Source organism: Neofelis nebulosa, chromosome 13 (genome assembly GCF_028018385.1).
Source record: "Neofelis nebulosa isolate mNeoNeb1 chromosome 13, mNeoNeb1.pri, whole genome shotgun sequence".
NCBI lineage: Eukaryota > Metazoa > Chordata > Mammalia > Carnivora > Felidae > Neofelis > Neofelis nebulosa.
In genome coordinates this window covers 75,842,763-75,862,235 of record NC_080794.1, presented here as the reverse complement: position 1 = coordinate 75,862,235, position 19,473 = coordinate 75,842,763, and the positions used below count along the sequence as shown (strand labels likewise).

General features: G+C 40.6%; 1 protein-coding gene across 3 annotated transcripts in view; it reads right to left on the bottom strand.

Moving 5' to 3' along the window:
• Positions 1-1,505: 1,505 nt before the first annotated feature.
• TDRD1 (tudor domain containing 1) overlaps positions 1,506-19,473 on the bottom strand; it is a 49,361-nt gene continuing 31,393 nt past the window's right edge. Inside the window, exons 17-26 of one of the 3 annotated variants that reach the window (XM_058697852.1) lie at positions 16,614-16,724; positions 15,466-15,636; positions 13,288-13,563; positions 12,446-12,565; positions 10,207-10,323; positions 6,883-7,050; positions 5,610-5,837; positions 4,957-5,003; positions 4,783-4,875; positions 1,506-1,956 (exon numbers count right to left, since the gene is read on the bottom strand). In XM_058697852.1, the coding sequence (XP_058553835.1) occupies positions 4,783-4,875; positions 4,957-5,003; positions 5,610-5,837; positions 6,883-7,050; positions 10,207-10,323; positions 12,446-12,565; positions 13,288-13,563; positions 15,466-15,636; positions 16,614-16,724 (1,331 nt within the window). In that variant the 3' untranslated portion in view covers positions 1,506-1,956. Of the gene's footprint in view, positions 1,957-4,782; positions 4,876-4,956; positions 5,004-5,609; positions 5,838-6,882; positions 7,051-10,191; positions 10,324-12,445; positions 12,566-13,287; positions 13,564-15,465; positions 15,637-16,613; positions 16,725-19,473 lie in introns of those variants that run through there. The other 2 variants (XM_058697853.1, XM_058697854.1) reach the window with 2 other exon arrangements.

Here is a 19,473-nt window from a genome sequence, read left to right as displayed (position 1 = left end):
AATCCTGCCATTTGCAACAACGTGGATGGAACTAGAGTGTATAATGCTAAGCGAAATAAGTCAGAGAAAGATAAATACCTGATTTCACTCATGTGGAATTTAAGAAACAGACGACACAGGGAAAGGGAAGGGAAAATAAGAAAAACAAAGGGAGGCAAGGCATAAGAGACTCAAGTACAGAGAACTGAGGGGTGCTGGAGGGGTGCTCGGTGGGGGGATGGGCATAAAGGAGGGCACTTGTTGGGACGTGCACTGGGTGTTATATGTAAATGATGAACCACTAAATTCTCCTGAAACCATTACTATGCTACATGTTAACTAGCTTGGATATAAATAAAATTTAAAAAAAATAAAGTAGGTCCAGTATAGTATCATGTAAAATGAATCCAGATCTCCAATTGTGAAACTACTTCCATAGACTGTCTTGTTCCCCAAAAGAGACTAATAGCTGAATCCTCGTATTAAACTCCATTTACTCTTTGTATTCAAATTGCCAGCACCATGTAAAACCACAGAATCTGAAACTTTCAGACCTTTTTAATGTTCTGACTTGCTTCTCTACTTTTCCACAATGAAAAGGTCAACTTTGTGATTCCATAATTTCTATGTGTATTCTCACTGTGGCTAGAATGGACTGAGACGGAACTAAGCATCCAAGGCTCCAAACATGTACAAATCAGAAAAAGAACTTAGCAAAATAGTGACAAGAACACAAGGCTGAAAAGTGAAAGGATTTTGAGCAAAGCAGCATATATTTTTATCTAAGAAAAGCACAAGGGCTCAGTTGTTTAAGCATCTGACTTCAGCCCAGGTCATGATCTTGTCGTTTGTGAGTTTGAGCCCCACACTGGGCTCTGCACTCACAAAGCAGAGCCTGCTTGGGGTTCTCTCTCCCCCTCTCCCTCTCAGAATAAACTTAAAAAAAAAGGCACATCAATATTTGAACTTGTTACATGAAGAAAAATTCCATTTAATCTGGCTGACATACGTTACCAGTAAAAGCAAAAAAAAAAAAAAAAAAAAAAAACCACCAAAAAACCAAAAAACCCAAAAAACCCAAAAAACATTCTTTGAGTTGGTAACCTCTTCTTGGACAGGAGTCTGATACTAAATTACTAAATCATGGAAAATTTCCCAACAGAAACTTACAGGCTGGCAGGAAAGTCAGCTGGCCCATAATTCTGCACATGTTTTAGGAGCAACTAAGATTCCTTCATGTGCTTCAAGAAAAATGCACACTCTAATTTTTAACTTAACTGCGTTTGTATTTCAGAAAATGTAAATTCTACCTACAACGAAGTCTAGATGGCTGCAGATTTGGAAGGGTATGGATGTTCTGTAGAAGCAGAAAGAGAAAGTCCCTTCCGCAGCTGAGGAGCGGTTGAGAGCCTGAGGATAGACTCTGAGCCCAAAAGGCCACAGGAAAAGAGATCCGAGTTGGGATGGAGACAGCAGCTCACGATCTCAGGAGTGGACAGGAAAAGAAGAGCCAGGACCGAAGCAACAACAAGCCAAGAAACATTTATTAAGTGGAAGAGGCAGATGACGACAGAGCAAGGCATGTTTTATTACCAAGTATTTCAAACATACAGAAAAATCCAAAGAAACTCATGCATCTATCAACTAGATTTATCTGCTAGTAATATGAAGCCGTATTTTCTTCACTGTTACCTTTAAGTCCTAAAAATTTATATTCACAGTAGAAAATCCCTATGTATCTCTTCCCAATATCCCCATGAATGTGGTATGAAACTTCCACGCCAGACTTATTTGGGAGGAAGAACTTAGAGGGAAAAAAACACAACTCCCCAACCCAACAGAAGAGCGGCAAAGCAAACAGAAACGGAGGCACAGAAGACAACATTCGCGATGAACACGCGGGGTGCCGTGCTGCCTCTAAGTCTAGCCTTCGTTGTTTCCTTTCTGGTAAGCATGTATCTCCGGGACAGACTGCTTCTGAAAGAGAAAAATCAACTCTCAATATGCCTTATTAGAGACTCAATCACCCTACTTAATTTCTAAAGTGCAAGCAAACCAAAGTGTACATTCAAGTCGGATCTGTTGCAGAAATGCACCGCCACAGCATTGTGCACGAGCTGCCGTGGTTTGGACCGCCCTGGACCAAAGCGAAACACAGCTGTGTGCACTCCCCTTCCGATACAGAATGTTACAGTGACTTGTGTGCTGAAGCACTTATTTATCACGTCTGAGCCACAGAGGACAGCCTATCGCCACAGCATTCCTAGTTGGGCGATTTTACAGTTATTTAAAAATTTCTCCAATAAAGACTAAACACTTCAATTTTAAACACATTTTCTCTGTATCTAGGAAAAACATTTTAGAAGAGTGAATATTCGGGGCGCCTGGGTGGCTCAGTCAGTTGAGCGGCCGGCTTCGGCTCAGGTCATGATCTCACAGTCCGTGAGTTCGAGCCCCACGTCAGGCTCTGTGCTGACAGCTTAGAGCCTGGAGCCTGTTTCAGATTCTGTGTCTCCCTCTCTCTGACCCTCCCCCGTTCATGCTCTGTCTCTGTCTCAAAAATAAATAAACGTTAAAAAAAAATTAAAAAAAAAAAAGAGTGAATATTCAACTATACTTCCACCACAATGAAGTATGCTTAAGCAATCATGTATGTAATTTTTTCTTTTTTTGTTTCAGTTTATCCATTCATTTTGAGAGACAGAACACGTGCATGGGAGGGACAGAGAGAGAGAGAGAGAGAGAGAGAGAGAGAGGAGAGGGAGAGAGAATCACAAGCAGGCTCCATGCTGTCAGCACAGAGCCCGACGCAGGGCTTGAACTCACGAACCGGGAAATCATGACCTGAGCCGAAACCTATAATCAGACACTTAATCAACTGAGCCACCCGGGGTATCCTGTAATTTCTTCTAATATAACTCCTCAGTCTCATGTCCTTCAAAACTGACTGAATCTAAGGACACTGCAGCACAGCAGACAGTAAGCAGCAAGGAGCAGCAGAGAGGGTTCAGCTTTGAGCCTAAGACCTGGTTTTGTGTGTATCCAGTGCAGCCATTTAACCTCTTTGAGCCTTGGCCTCATCTATAAAGTGGGGTCTTACTCTCTTTCCAGGACTACTGTAATGATTACGTATGCGACTAGATGTTCAAGTGCTTTTTAAATAATACATAAGGCATTATACTATATTCAAAATGTAGATAAAAATACGTATTTATTCCACAGTAAAGGAAAAGCTAGTTCAACTACTAGTCTTTAAATCACATCTTGTTTTTGTCTTTTTTTTAAACAATGTCTTCAATCTATGTAGAAACAAGAGAAAATAGAACTTTCATCTCGTGCGGGTTAGCACTCTCAATATCCTTACAAAAAAAGCCTATTACACAGGTAAAAATGAGATGATTTGGTGCTAGGACTAAATTCCAGAAGTCCATGTCACTGCATGTCCGTTACCCTACAAAATTATCAGGAAATTTAAGATTTGACTTTACATTTTTTTTTAACTTAAGATCTTAGACTCAAGCACACAAGACAGTAGTCAATACTGAAAGCGAGTGCATCAGAAAGGACTGAAGGCTGTAACTGCAATGGCAGATGAGCATTTATTAGAAATAACCCAAAACTTGTAAAGAAAATCAGGAGACAAAACTATTGCTCTAGCAGCGATGACACTCCACTCAGAATTCAGCTGTACTTTCTTAGGAGCAGAAACAAAATAATGGACCTTCCCACACGGAGAAGGAGAGAGCACGTGAACTCACGGACAATCACCAGGCGCTCAGAGGTACCATCCCGTGGGCTACTTGCAAAAAGGTCTGACCCAGGCTGTGCTGTAGCCGACAAGAGTGCACTGAGTCAGAGACCCTTTGCTTTTGGCTGGAATTAGTAGGAAAGACAATTTCATTTTCATCAGAAATTCTAACTGACCTCTGATCACAAGGTACTTCTGAGGGCTACCTTCGAACAAAGCATCCCAGACCAAAAACAAAATAATAAAAATCAATCAATCAATCAATCAATGTGGGGAAACTGTTGTGCCAAACTCACCAATTATCATTGTTACACACTAGAATCACCACCAGAGAGTAGGCTTTGTTTTGAAATGAAATACACTATCAGTGAAGCCCATTTTCCATTCTTGGCCCTTTAAAACCTCTTCACAAAAAATGCTGAACATTTTTACCGCAACATGCCCAAGTGAGAGTTCATTTCACCCCTAAGACACAAAGAATCTGAGGTAAAGCTTTACCTCACAACAATTTTTACAAGTCCCTCTGCGCCATCAATAATGTAAGCATTCGGAACTGAACAACAGTGAGTGGTTACGACGTGAACACCCCTGGACTCAGTCCCATTAACGGCCAACTTCAGATCAGCAAATAAAACTCGGCAAGGCGGGGCGCCTGGGTGGCGCAGTCGGTTAAGCGTCCGACTTCAGCCAGGTCACGATCTCACGGTCTGTGAGTTCGAGCCCCGCGTCAGGCTCTGGGCTGATGGCTCGGAGCCTGGAGCCTGTTTCCGATTCTGTGTCTCCCTCTCTCTCTGTCCCTCCCCCGTTCATGCTCTGTCTCTCTCTGTCCCAAAAATAAATAAAAAACGTTGAAAAAAAAAATTAGGAAAAAAAAAAAAAAAAAAAACAAAAACTCGGCAAGGCAACAAACACATTACAACCAGACCTCAAATCATTAGGTCGCAAAATAAAGAACAGCCTCATGACGTGGTTCATGCCATGAGTTCTACCCTGACATGCCTTGAGACGTCCCGTTGGTGGTGACGGAAGTGGTGAAAACATCAAATTTAACTTACTTAACTTCTCAACAATTTTTTCATTTCAATAAATTTATTTTGATTGGTTGGATTGTTTAAGAGGAAGAGAAGAATCTGTTCATGTTTTTCAACCTATGGGTGATAAAGAAATAGTATTACTTCATTTCTAAAAATGTAAGAAGTATAATTTCACTTCAAATAAACTCTACCCACCTGTTTCCGTAACTCTGTGCAACAGCAATTCATCCTACATGTCTTTTCTAGAAGCAAATACAAAAAGCCATCAGATAACACACACCATATGTAACAAAAACACTGACGAAACACTGAATTTACACAGCTCTGCCCCTTAGGCATGGGTTCTCACTATCAAGGACCTAATCAATTACTTCTCATTTGGGCTTTAATATTTTCTACTACTGTGTCCTAGTTTTCACCAAATTAATGCCCTCATCTCTAGGATTTTAGGTCTTTTGCCTATCATATATGGGATAGCCCTTCAGCCGAGGGCAGGCCTATCAAGTAATCCTCTTGTGAGATATCCAGAAGATCCAGTCTCAAAAGTGCAAACTCTTCTCACTTTGGTCAGGGTCGAAAGTAAGTTGGAAGTAATTCTGAATGCCAGACATTTCTAAAGCTCTCAGCATCAATGTATCAGCAATGCTGCTGAGCCTAAGCTAAGGAAAATCTGGACCGGGAGGCCTGCTTCCACCCAGTAGGTCCCCGTGCCACTGGATTTACAAAGGACAGGGAGGAGGAAGGGAATGTGACCACGCAGAGTAAGGAAAGACCAGGTCACCTACACTGATTACATTGCTTCTTAATTACACTTACATCTGTCATTAATTAAACTTGAAAACAGATACCTGTATTTAAAGCACTTTGCTTTTTAGATGTGATGTTTTTTGCCAGGCCGTAAGTCACCAGCTTATCAGCTATACTGACAGTACCATTTTCACAGCATTTCTCAACCGACACCATATGGACATTGTTGGTAATTCCTTTTACGGAAAGCATTACATTCTGATTCAGCATGAAATTTTTTAGTAGTTCTATCACTAATTGCAAGTAGTTTCCATTCAATTCTATTAGTCCTGGGGAAAAAACTGAATATTAATCAAGTGCCTTAAAAAAAAAAAATTTACATACATCTAAAGATAATAAGCAAAGGGATGTCTGAGTGGCTCAATTGGTCAAGTGTCCAACTCTTCCTATCAGCTCAGGTCATGATCTTGCAGTTCATGAGTTCAAGACCCGCCTTGGGATCCATGCTGGCCATGTGGAGCCTTCTTGGATTCTCTCTGTCTCTCCCTCTCTGTCCCTCCCCCACTTGTGCTGTCTCTCTCTCTCTCTCTCTCTCTCTCTCTCTCTCTCAAGGTAAATAAATAAAAAGTAATAATAAAGAAAATAAGCAAAAGCCTCACTCCAGCTGAGTTTAGGTATGCTTTGATGTACTATTGCTGTTGCATTAAAAAAAAAAATCACTCGATAAATATTCATTGATCCCTATTGTTTATCGAGCACTAATCTGAGTCTGGAGGGCACAAAACAGAAAACAGTTACTGCCAGGGACATATGTCCTAATGGGAAAGGCAAACAATAATAAAGGTAATTTTCCAACTCTCTCCCTGAGTCAAAACCAAAGCAGACTAGGAGCCAATGAGTGAGCTATTATCTGCTGGGACCGCTGGGTAACAAAATGAGGAGTGAAAGTAAAAAGCTACATTAGCATTTTTGTTCGCTTTACTCAAACACCAAAGGAAGGAACTGAATATCAGTGCAGATACAGTGCACAGTGAATTAGCCCGAATGGTGTCATCTGAATGTCTCTTGTCTCTAAGAGCCATGACAGAGCAGAGAGGCCCTCAGATAAGGGTCAGAAGGCCCAGTTCTCCCAGGCACTGCCACTTCTAGCTGTGCAACCCGGGGCCAAACACAATAACTGAACAACGGGCTAGCAATATAATTTTTGTGAGAATGAAATAAAGAATAGAAGATACGAAACTTTTTTGGTAAACTCTGCTTGATGTTTAGAAATCTGGGCAGTTATTGAAGTGCCCATTTGACTCAGACCTAGGGCTATAAAACAAAGGGAAAACCACACAGACATCTCAACCGGAAAGTGACTTAACTGCCTACCTTCAAGTGAACATTTAATAATTTGGAAAGGAAGCTCCAGGTGGCTGGTGGAAATTGGCTGCACTCTGGAAAAAGGCAGAGTTTCAATGTTTCCATAGTCTACATAGAGCACTTTCACATTAGCATCTGATGTCCCCAGAACAATGGCACGGTACCAGAAGTCATCATCTGAAAATATAATGCAATCTTAGGTAAGAAGGTACATTCAATGACTCTCTCCCTCCCTCCAGATAGTTATTCAGTTACATTTACATCACTGAAAATTTTTGATTACAGTCCAGATGAAACACAAGCATCACCTCCACTCCTTCCAGAGTCTACTAAAAAGACAACCGCATGATTAAAAAGGAAAAAGCACAAAACCACAAGGATAGAGAACAAGAGAGAAGACAACACCGGAAGCTGGAAAGCAGATGCCTGAATGGAAATGAGGTAGCAGTGCTCAAGCAAAGCTGGCCTGGCCGTGGGGAAGCAAAGAAGCCTCTTCATTTGCACCTCAAACCCCCAAGCCTGGACAATCAAGCCATTCAAAGGCAGTAGTAAGGATGAAGCTGAACATCAGGCCTGGGGAAAGGAAGTGTACCTCCTTCCCAAGACATCTGAACAGACTTTAGTTTATAAATACATTTACACATAACACTTATTTTTTAAGTTGCTAAAGAGAATGATCTCTTTTATGTTCATGGGTTTTAATAAAGCTTCGAATGCCCTCTTCATTTCCAGCCAACTGCTCCTACTCAAGGGCAGAAGACTAGAGGTTTCTTCTCCTGAGAGGATGAACCAGACTACTGGACTCGGAAGCATGAGGCAGCGCAGAGAAGGAAGTTTGCCAAGAACAATGTCAGGAGAGCTACCCACTCCAAGCAGGAGACACCAGTCCCAAGTGAATGCACTTCAAGATTCTCAACAGCGGGAGTCCTGGTGAAATGGACGGGCCCCATCACCCTACAGTGAAGGCCACCAGAAGCTCCCAATCAGACGCCCCATTGTAAGTGAACAGCAAAAGATCACCAGACATTTGAAGTAAGCCTCCGACACGACGGAGAAGATCAGAACAAACAGGAACTCTAGGAATCGGGAGAAGACTGAAAATTACAACGATGTTAACATTCCCAGAGAAAACACCTTCCACCCTTGGAATACCAAGACATTATTAAAAACACACACTTGAGAAGACAGACAACAAAGCTACTGAAACTAGAGATGTGGTACCAGAAGTTAAAAACTCAGTAAGCTGGGAAATAAAATTGAGGAACTCTCTTGAAAACAATGAAAAAAAGTGAAAGAGAAAAGAGGAAACTTAGCAGAAGAGTTTCAAGTCCAACATTAGAATATTTAGAATTCTTAAGAGAACAGAAAATCAAAGAAGGGAATAAAAAAATTTCAGAAAAATTTCTCAGAACTGAAGCTCACAACTTTCTAGCCTTAAGGGCCCAGCCACTTACGAGCGCCCAGCACAACAGTGAAAGCCAATACTAAGTCACATCATGAATTTCAGAACAGGATGAAGACATTCCTACAAGATCCAGGATAAAAAAACATACAGTTTGGAGAATCTAAATGATCCTTCTCTCTTGACCAGCAACAGCTACAGCTAAAAAACAGTAAAAGCAGACTGGCCTGTCTGGCTTGATCAGTAGAATGTGCAACTCTCGGGGCGCCTGGGTGGCTCAGTCAGTTAAGCGTCCGACTTCGGCTCAGGTCATGATCTCGCGGTCCGTGAGTTCGAGCCCCGCGTCGGGCTCTGTGCTGACAGCTCAGAGCCTGGAGCCTGCTTCAGATTCTGTGTCTCCCTCTCTCTCTGACCCTCCCCCGTTCATGCTCTGTCTCTCTCTGTCTCAAAAATAAATAAACATTAAAAAAAAAAATTAAAAAAAAAAAAAGAACGTGTAACTCTCGATCTTGGGGTTGTAAGTTTGAACCCCATGTTGGGTGTAGAGATTACTAAAAAATAAAAAAAAACTCTTAAAAAAAAGAAAAAAAGCAATGCCTTCAAAAATTTAAGGGAAAGATTATTTCCAATCTAGAGTTTTAGATCTAGGCAAGCTATCGATTACTTGTTAGGGTAAAGCCTTTTTCAAACATGGGAGAACATGGGGAGATAAGAGAAAATTCACCTTACGTGTATCTTTTCTCAGCTTCTGAAGGATGGGATATATACCCAAATATTAGGGTAAACCAAACGTAAGGAATTCAGAAAACAAGGTGAGATGAGGGAGGGAGAAATTTGGCCAACAAGGTCAGGTAAGAGACAAATCCATGAAACAAAAGGGAATCCATCACCAGCATGATGATGAAGGAAAAATTCCAGGGTGATTGCTCAGCCGTGAAGGACAAGCAGTCTAGATAGGAGGCGCAAAGGCCACAAGAACTGACAATATGATAAAAGCTGATAACGTACACAAATGTTCACAAAGAGAATTTATACCAATGCAGACAACTGGAGATAATCAGTGAAAGGATACAGAACACTGGTAACAACAACAACAAAGACTGCAAAAGAGATATGTAACCATGTATCTCATTACATCATGGTTTACTACACAGCTGTGAACAGTGTTTATGTAAAGTTCTAATAAAGTAATAAAGAATACTTATCTAACCAAAAATTACGATAGATTTCTATCAGAAGAAAAGGAAGGAGAATGTAGATCCAGTTGTCATACAAAAGGAAACAAAACTAAACGTAATATGGTTAACTGTAAATTTAAATTTAAAAATGAACACTATGTGGGCAATAGAGCAAAAACACTTTAAATTCATTGCTGACAAGGAGATGATGAATTGGCACTCACAAACTTTTGGCACATATGGACATTTCTTTAAGATACCCAGAGAGCAATATGCTTCTGGGACGTACAAAACAATTGACATCTTTTGACTCAGGAATTCCCAAAATTTCTGCCCAAGAATATTCACTCCAAGTGTTATTTTTATTCCTAAAAGAAATCTGTTAACATGAAATATTAAAACAACAGGACAATGGTTAAAGTGTCCCTGATTCAACAAGTCGACTTTTCAACACAGTTATTTATTTTTTTTTAGCACATTCAGAAAGTTCTATAAACTTGCAACTCCTCCACATATAAATATGATATTATTATGTAAAACTGATTATCTGTAAGTACTGGTAGATACCTACCTATATCCTTACCTAAACATAATTTATGGTTATGGAACAGAACATATGAATTAACAAACAACCCTGCCTTTCTTAATTTCTCTAACAAAATGAAATGTGCACTTCAATAACAAAACACACAAAATTTCATGTAAAAGAGAACAAAATATTTCCCTTTAATATTTTACCTCAAAGACCCTTACTTGTGTATCTGGCACAGCACACATCTCCAATTTTTGGTCGGTAAGACAATCGACTATTCTGAGCACTGCAATATTCTACCAATTCAGCTGTCAACACACACAGTCTTTCCTGATTTTCTGAAACACAAAAAAGCAATTTCCTGTGAGGAAATTTTCGGTGCTGTTTCGACAGTATACAAAAAGAATGTTAAATCGAATCACTTTAAAGACCCTGTTTACATTTACATGTGAAGAATCCACGAAACCACGGCGGCCCCGGGTACAGGCGGGCTGCAGTGCTGGGCGGGAGGACGAGGGAAGCCTCCAGAGCGCTCAGTTCCACACCAGCATGGCCATACTCTACAGAAACTCATTGAGTCCCACTTTCACAATTTTCCCATGTGATTTTCAGTTAAGTGTGTTCTAGTTAATAAAACACAGTTCTTCCAATTCATCAGGATTCAATAACCCTACTTTCCACCTACACAGATTAAAGATGATTATTTGTAATGCTGGACATAGATTTAAGAGCCCTTGTTGGTATCACCACAATTTGTCGTCTGACAATTTGGACCTTGAGAGCTTGTTTGGAGGTTCTAGCAGGGGAGCGCAGCTACTCGTATACCCTTGACCCAAGAACGGTCCTCCTCTATCGGGGAAGGTCGTCCTCTTCGACCGAGCGCGCAGCTTCGGGAGGGACGCACATGGAGCAGTGAGGGAGGAAGGGGACTCCCGCCTAGCCAGCCGGATCAGCCCCATCGACCCTGGCGATCAATGGGGTGACAGATGTCGAGCCAGATCGCCCTCACATCCTCGTTTGACAATGTGAAACAAAGATTCACTTTTCCAGCCTTCAAGTACCTGCAAATTGTTTTAAATCTGCACTAACTTGCACTAACTCTCTTTCTGACACTACAAGGATAAACTCAAATATGTTGAAAGAGATTCCTTAATATACACTTCCATGAAACAAAGAAGAAAACATTTATACGTTACTTTTTTTCAGGATTAGGACCAGTGTAAAACACCTTTCTAAGTCTCTAAACTGTACTAACACGGATTACAAAGTACACTTTCAACATATCAAATTTTCTTAACATGTTAGCTTTGTAAATACAATTCAAATTAGATAGTATTTTTTTTTTTTTTTGAGAGAGAGAAAGACAGAGTACGAGGGGGGAAGGGCAGAGACAGAGTGAGACACAGAATCTGAAGCAGGCTCCAGGCTCTGACTGTCAACACAGAGCCCAACGCAGGGCTCGAACTCACAAACCGTGAGATTATGACCTGAGCCAAACCCAAGAGTCAAATGCTTAACCGACTGAGCCACCCAGGCCCCCCATGTTTTTTAATGTTTGTTTATTTTTGAGAGAGAGAGAGAGAGAGAGAGAGAGAGAGACACAGAATGTCAGTGGGGGAGGGGCAGAGAGAGAGAGAGAGAAAGAAAGAGAGACAGAGAATCTGAAGCAGGCTCCAGACTCTGTCAGCACAGAGCCCGACGCGGGGCTCGAACTCACGAACCATGAGATGCTTAACCAAGTGAGCCACCCAGCCGCCCCTAGATATCTGTTTTTAAGCAAAAAATTATATAGCAATTAAGGACACGATTTTTTAATATGAAATTTGTTATCAAATTGGTTTCCATACAACACCCAGTGCTCATCCCAACAGGTGGCCTCCTCAGTACCCATCACCCACCCTCCCCTCCCTCCCACACCCCATCAACCCCTCAGTTTGTTCTCAGTTTTTAAGAGTCTCTTATGTTTTGGCTCCCTCGCTCTCTAAACCTTTTTTTTTTTTTCCCTTCCCCTCCCCCTTGGTCTTCTGTTAAGTTTCTCAGGATCCACATAAGAGTGAAAACATACGGTATCTGTCTTTCTAGGACTTATTTCACTTAGTATAACACTCTCCAGTTCCATCCACATTGCTAACAAAAGGCCATATTTCATTCTTTCTCATTGCCACGTAGTATTCCATTGTGTAAACCACAATTTCTTTAAGAGACACGATTTCCTTATAAAAACCTGAAGGTTGGACAGGTGCTAAATGCAGGGCATTCCCTTCATGTTCACATTTGTGTTTGAGTAACTACATGTGCCTTAAGTGTTATGACGGTCAATTCTTCCTTATAACATTGAGTAAGACAAAAATCACCAGCCTCCCCTCTCCCTCTTACTTCTTAAGGAATTCTCCAGAGAAGTGTTTTCATTATACAGTTAAAAAGATGCGTATCAATAGGTCTCAAAATTTGGTTTCTTACCTGGCATCTCATTTGGTAGAGCATAAAACAAGCGTGGGTTTACGATTTCTAATATGGTTGCTTGCACAGTTTTATTAACTGGCAATTCTATTGTCCTCCACTGCTCAGCTGAAGACATGGCTGAAAACACAGAAAACAGATCTTGCATAAAATAGACTAAACTTGGTATTCTCTCCCAGTTACATATTCATTCAATTTATTCATCAACTGCTGATTATCAACATTCACAAATTCCTAACATGAAAATCTGTATTTTCACAAAACAATCTATTCAATTTGAGGGATTTTGTATTACAAAAGAGTCCAATCTACTGACCTACTGCACTCCAGTGTTACTTCTGTAGTACATATAATGTAATTATTTTTTTTCATATTTATTTTTGAGAAAGGAAGAGAGTGTGTGTGGCTGGGGGGGGGGGTGGGGGGTGCAGAGAGAGGAGGAGACAGAATCTGAAGTAGGCTCCAGGCTCTGAGCTCTCAGCACAGAGCCCGACACGGGGCCCGAACTTGTGAACCACACTATCGTGACCTGAGTTCAAGTCAGATGCTTAAACAACTGAGCCACCCAGACACCCCTATAATGTAATTCTTAAAACTGGTTGAAACTTTAGGGGACACATAATTATATGGTGCAAGATTACCTGATAAGTGGCTACACTAAAACTGAGCATGGTGTTGCATAAAACCATGTTTCAATAAATATTTTCATAACCTATTATTAACCTATTTCCACAAAGCATGTATTTCTACAGAAAAACTGCATCATTTGGATAGAAAAACTTTCATAACCTGTAAGAGCAAAGGATACATTAAATAACAAATCAAAGGTTTAAAAATGTTACCTTGAAGCCCCAGGGCATCAATTTGAAGATCATGTTTATTAACAGGCCTATTACTTCTCAAGCCTTTACATGGCGAACTACTTTTTAAGACCAGATGTTCTTCAATCAGAACATCACTGATTATTCTGGGGTAAGAAGTGGAGACATCAGTGAGCTCAATTCCCACTCCCTGTCCAGTGATTTCAACCACTCGGGCTTGGAGTTTTATCCCTGCAACACACATCTGAAATCTTGTGATGGCTTCTTTAGTCCAGTGTCTGTTTTTCGGCTCTACATCTGGCAAAGAAGAACGGCATTAAATAGGATTCCATGCCCAAGCTGCATTTTCACTTCAACGGTGTCTGGGACTGGGTCCTTGTTAAGTACTCCATTCGGGTCAGCCATTTTGGTATCTTTTTTCAACGTTCAATTACATCTCTACATCCCCCATGCCCGAGTTACAGATACTGGCAGGTGTAAACATACCGGTAGGGTTTTGAGTCACTCAGAAACTTTCTTTACTTTCCCCACTAAAGTATCTTTACCTGGCATTTTTCCAACAGGCAAAAATGGGATTATTCTAGAAGCCACCATCGTGTTCTGTTACATACACAATGATGAGTTACACCAATTCTGCTGGTAGGAGACGTCAACCACACACCTTCACTTCTGTGGGCAGTGTTCTAGTGGTTAATTTCAAAATGTTATTTTAAAGTACTTAACCAAAAATTATTTTTCTGATAATTGTGGTTGATACCCTTATTTTTACAATGGTGATCCTCAAACTTGAGTGTGCATCTCAACTCTCTAGAGGGCTCGTTAAAACAGATTTCAGGGGCCCATCCTAGATTTTCCCATTTAGCAGCAGGTCTTGGTTGGGGACAGAGAATCTGTAATTTGAGTAAGTTCTCAAGTTGATGCTGCTGGTCTAGGGGCCACACTTGAAGAAGCACGGACATGAAACATGGTATTAAGAATAATCTGAAACACAGTAAGTAGTAAGCAGAAAGAAAACACGCAAGAGGAAAAATAAAAAGCATCTATGCTTCTAGACATGAGCACTATTAACATTTTGGTATCCAATCTTCCATAATTTTCATGTGTGTATGGAATGACCCACATACACATAATACCGATTTCTTTTATAAAGAAACCTTTGCAATAATAGTAGCTACTGTGGATATGATGCCAGGTAGTGTTTAGTGCTTTATATTTTTTATGTCTTTTATTCTTTTTTTTTTATGTTTATTTTTGAGAGACAGTGTGGGTACCAGCATGAGCAGGGGAGGAGCAGAGATGGGGAGAGAGAGAGAATCCCAAGCAGGCTTTGCACTGTCAGCACGGAGCCTGACACGTGGCTCAAGCACATGAACTGTGAGATCATGACCTGAGTTGAAATCAAGAGTCAGATGCTTAACTGACTGAGCCACCCAGGTGCCCCTATGTCTTTTATTCTTAATGACTCCTTGAGGAAGGTACTGTTATTTTCCAAGTGAGGAAACAGAAGCACCAGAGAGTTTAATTAATTTGCTTAAATTCTCGCACAGCTAGTAGGGAGCAGAGTTGGTTCCAGAGCCTGTCCTCTTAACCACAATACTATCCTGCATCTCTTATAATTTGTACTCTTCGTTATCTGCTACACATTAATGCCCGGGCAGCAAGGGCAAACACTTAAATCCGCCTGTGCAGGCCGGGGAGCCTTTGTCCTCAGCACCCACTGGCCCCTCACGGCACCATCTGAAGCAGGTGCTGAGGTTTTCAACCCTACAGGTCATCACTGAACCCATCCCCTGCCTAGCTGCCTGCGTTGTTTTGCTGCTATTAACAGCAGTATAAGGAACGTCCTTGTAGGTGAACTTTGTGAGACTCCAAGATCATTTCTTTGGGATAAATTATTACAAGTAAAAATGCTCAGACAAAAGGCAGGACTATTTGAAGCTCCTAAGAAATCCTGCAAAATGTCTTCAAGAGGACATATCAGTTTTCATTCCCATCTCAAGCCCAGAAAAGCAGCTGTTTCCCTCCTTTTAGCATCTACACTCAACACGCTGGCCAGTATCTTCAAAAGTACGTTTCTAAATTTTATAATATGAAGCAAGATCTTCTAGCTCACATGTTAAAATTACAGATGTTAATACTTAAAAGTACATCTACCCTAAGTATTAGAAGACAGTTTTGAAAGCTTATTCTGCACCATACCTGCTAACCAGCACCGTATCCCTTGACACGGAAGTTTTAAAAATTTTGATGGGATCATTTGGAGTTCATCTGCAGTAACTTCTTCCATGTTCCCATAATCCACAAAATGGACCTTAACATTTCCAGCTGGCAAGATTTCCTTGACTAATGCACGATACCAATTACCATCACCTATATTTAACACAAAGTTTGTAACACAGAACATTATTTCCTTTCTATTAACATTTGAAATTTTTATCTCCAAAGAAAAATCCTCTGCGTAAAGTAGCTAATAAATCTGCTCTCCTTCTCCAGATGATGCCTCTAGTTTTCATTCAGAAATCCCCAGGAGAGTTATCAAAATGTGTTTTTAGAACACATCCAAATTTTTACAGCACACTTTAACACTAATCTAATATAAATTTAAGATTTCACTCATCACCTATCCAATAAACAGAGCGTGAAAGTGAAGGTAAGACTTAATAACCTTAAACGTTATCTGTCAATCTGGAAGTTTTAGAATACTCTCATAACTAATGACAAACTGTTTTACTTGTTATTAGTAAAATCATATAAAAATAGTCGAAAAACTCATACGATGAAATTAAGGGGTGGGGCGCCTGGGTGGCTCAGTCGGTTAAGCGTCCGACTTCGGCTGAGGTCATGATCTCGCGGTTCATGAGCTTGAGCCCCGCATTGGGCTCTGTGCTGACGGCTCAGAGCCTGGAGCCTACTTCAGATTCTGTGTCCCCCTCTCTCTCCGCCCCACCCCTGCTTGTGCTCTCTGTTGTTCAGAAATGAATAAACATTAAAAAATTTTTTAAGAAATTAAGGAGTCTCATAAAATATACTTCCAAACTAAGTATATACACAGGTGACCAGAAGAAACAATGAACCTGCAGTGAACCATTATCTAACTTACTTTAATATCAGAGATTGTGGAAAGAAAAGCATTTAATGAAATTTAACAAATGGAGGTAAGGAAGTTCCATTTGGAGGTTCCTTGTTACAAACAGAATATTAGACATGACACTTTCTGCATTCATTTAGTCTTGATTGTGAGAAATACTTGCTTAAACATGGGGAAGAAAATACACATCAAAATATGGGCTCAACATCAGGAAACAAAACTTTCTATCAAAGTCAAGACTGTACCAACTGTAACTTACCTGCAAAAGGAGCACAACACAGTTGCCCTATTTCTGCTTTAAAATCATTGGGCACCTTCTGCTGGCAATATTCTGCTAATGACTTATTCAAATCATTGAGTTTCTTTAAAGCTGAAAATGCAATACACATACAGCATTTAATATTTAAAAAAGCATGCAGAACACACAGATTTTTCCTTTTAAGTTGGAAATGTTTTGATCATAACACCTCAGGTACATTCCCAAACAACTATTAAGTATACCAGATGCTTTTCTCTTTTTCTCATTAAAAAAATTAACTGGGAAAGTAAGTCGTAATTAGTTAAAGCTCTTGGTAATCCCCAACTATGGCATGGTTACCAGCACACCAGAGCACGAACTTGTGCACAGGGCTAAGGACAGAGCGTACAAGCCTGTACACAAAGTGACACACAAGCTTATATGTCCTGGAGGAGGACATATAATGAATGACTGAGTGGATGGCACAGACATCTGCTAGGGGAACGCAGAGAGGTGAGCTCTGTGTGCTGCTTTTATAAAGAAATAGGACAGAGAAGGAGAGGGTATTCCCGAAGAACCAGAAATGGCCCTGAGGCAAAGTACAAAATTAAGCAACCAAAATTCACCTGGCGGGAGCAGTTTGGCGAAGCAGGGAAGTGGAAAGTGAACCATGAAGAACATACCAGCACTGTGTTGGGAAAGTACACACCACGGAGAGCTTTAAATGCTGAGTCAAGGGGTCCCGACACTACACAACAACTTAAGGGAAAGCAGCTGCTGCCTTTTACGCATGTGGCAAAGGCCCCTTCACAAATACAGAAACTAAACTATAACAAGTCAAAGCTGTCACCTTTCAGTTTTACAAAGTTTAAGAAACACTACTGAAAATGGTGTGGGAAAGGCGTATGTATGTGTCTGTGGGAATTAGCTTGGCCGGCCCCCTTGGGCGTACTCCAAAGCACGAACACATGCATCCTTTGACTTAATAATTACACGGGAATTTGCCCGGACAACACACTCACAGAATAAAGCCTGAGAACACAAGGAATGTTTCAATAATAAGAGGTCGGATAAACCCACATAGTGAAACACCACGTAACCATGAAAAGGGAAACAAAACAGCAATGCGGCATCCCGGACTAGACCCTGGAATAGAAAAAGGCCATTAGTGGGAGTAGAAAGAAAAAGGACATGTCCCCATCTCAGTTCATGACTAGGTGCCCATGTTGTTCTCTCAGTTGTAACAAACGTACCACAATTCTGTGAGACGTTAACTATGGAGGAAGCTAGCTGAGAGGCGTAAGGGAACTCTGCACCATCTCTGCCACTTATCTGTAAATCTAAAATTATTCCACTATTAGAAGTTTAATTTAGAAGACAAGAAGAATGAAGAAAGGACCATGCGGGGACAAAAGCAAAGTGCAGACATCACAGCATTTACCGCGTATGCCTACACAAACAGAGACATATACGTTCACACAAGCATATGCATAGACTACTTCTGAAAAGATATTCAGAAAACTCAGGGGGGACTGGGAAACGTCCCACTCTACACTCTTTTTGTAACTTTTGAATTTTGTACCATAGGCTTGTATGATCACCTCTAAAAAGTAACTTTAACATGTTAACGTCTTATGCTATACGAAATAGTGACCTACCTACCAGGTAATTCTGAAGGGAAGGATAACAGATCTCACAAATTGGGAGCCAGACGAGCTTAGGCACCTAGTGTCATGTCCTCATTTGGTAGAGAGGAAAACCAAGATTTAGAAAAGCTGCAACTAACGCTGCTTACCAGAATAGCTCCAAAGAAACAGAAGGGGAAACAGGTGTAAGGATGTGGAGCAACTAAAACTCTCAAACTAACAAGCGTCATCATCATCACTCCGGAAACTTTCTGGCCTTCATTGATCAAAGCTGAAAATACACATACCCGTTAGGATAGGGCCACTGATTTCACTCCTGGGAGTATATTAAAAAGAAACACATACACACGTGCACTAAATTTGTACGGAAATGTTCACACCAGTATCGTTAAACAGATCAGAAGTAGAAACAACCCCCGTGTCCAACCTTAAAAAGAAATAAATCCACAGTACATTCACATGGTGGAACACACCGGGGTAACAAGACACAGGCTACTGCCACACATGGAAATGAAGAACTGATCTCACAAACAACGTGGAAAAAAAAAAAAAGCAAGGAATACAAGAGCACACATTGTAGGATTCCTTATATAAAGTTCAAAACCAGGAAAAGCTAATCTATGCTATTAAAAGGCAGGACAGTATTTACTTTGTTTATTCATTTTTGAAAGAGAGAGAGAGACAGAGCACAGCAGGGGTGGGGCAGAGAGAGAGGGGGACACAGAATCTGAAGCAGGCTCCAGGCTCTGAGCTGTCAGCACAGAGCCTGATGCGAGGCTTGAACCCACGAACTGTGAGATCATGACCTGAACCAAGTCGGATGCTCAACCGACTGAGCCACCCAGGTGCCCCAGTATTTACCTTTTAAAGAGAGAAAAGGGTAGTAATCAGAGGAGAAACGAAGGAAACTTCTGGATTCTGGTAATGCTTTATTTCCTGACCTAAATGTTGATTATTCAGGGTTTTGACTTTCTGACAATGTGTCATGCAGTACTATTTATGCACTTGTATATATGCGTGCTATGCTTTAATATAATCAACCATTAAATTTAATTTTCAAAAACAAATTTAGAACACATTCTTTGACATCTAACCTGGTTTAAATATAAAGAGAGCTTTCGAAAATAGAAATAATAGCTTAAAATGGAATAAAAGGCAACTATAACCAAATCTTTCTTGGAAGCAGAAATACCTACCCACTTGGCCCTTCTTGTAAAGACAGTAATTTTATTATT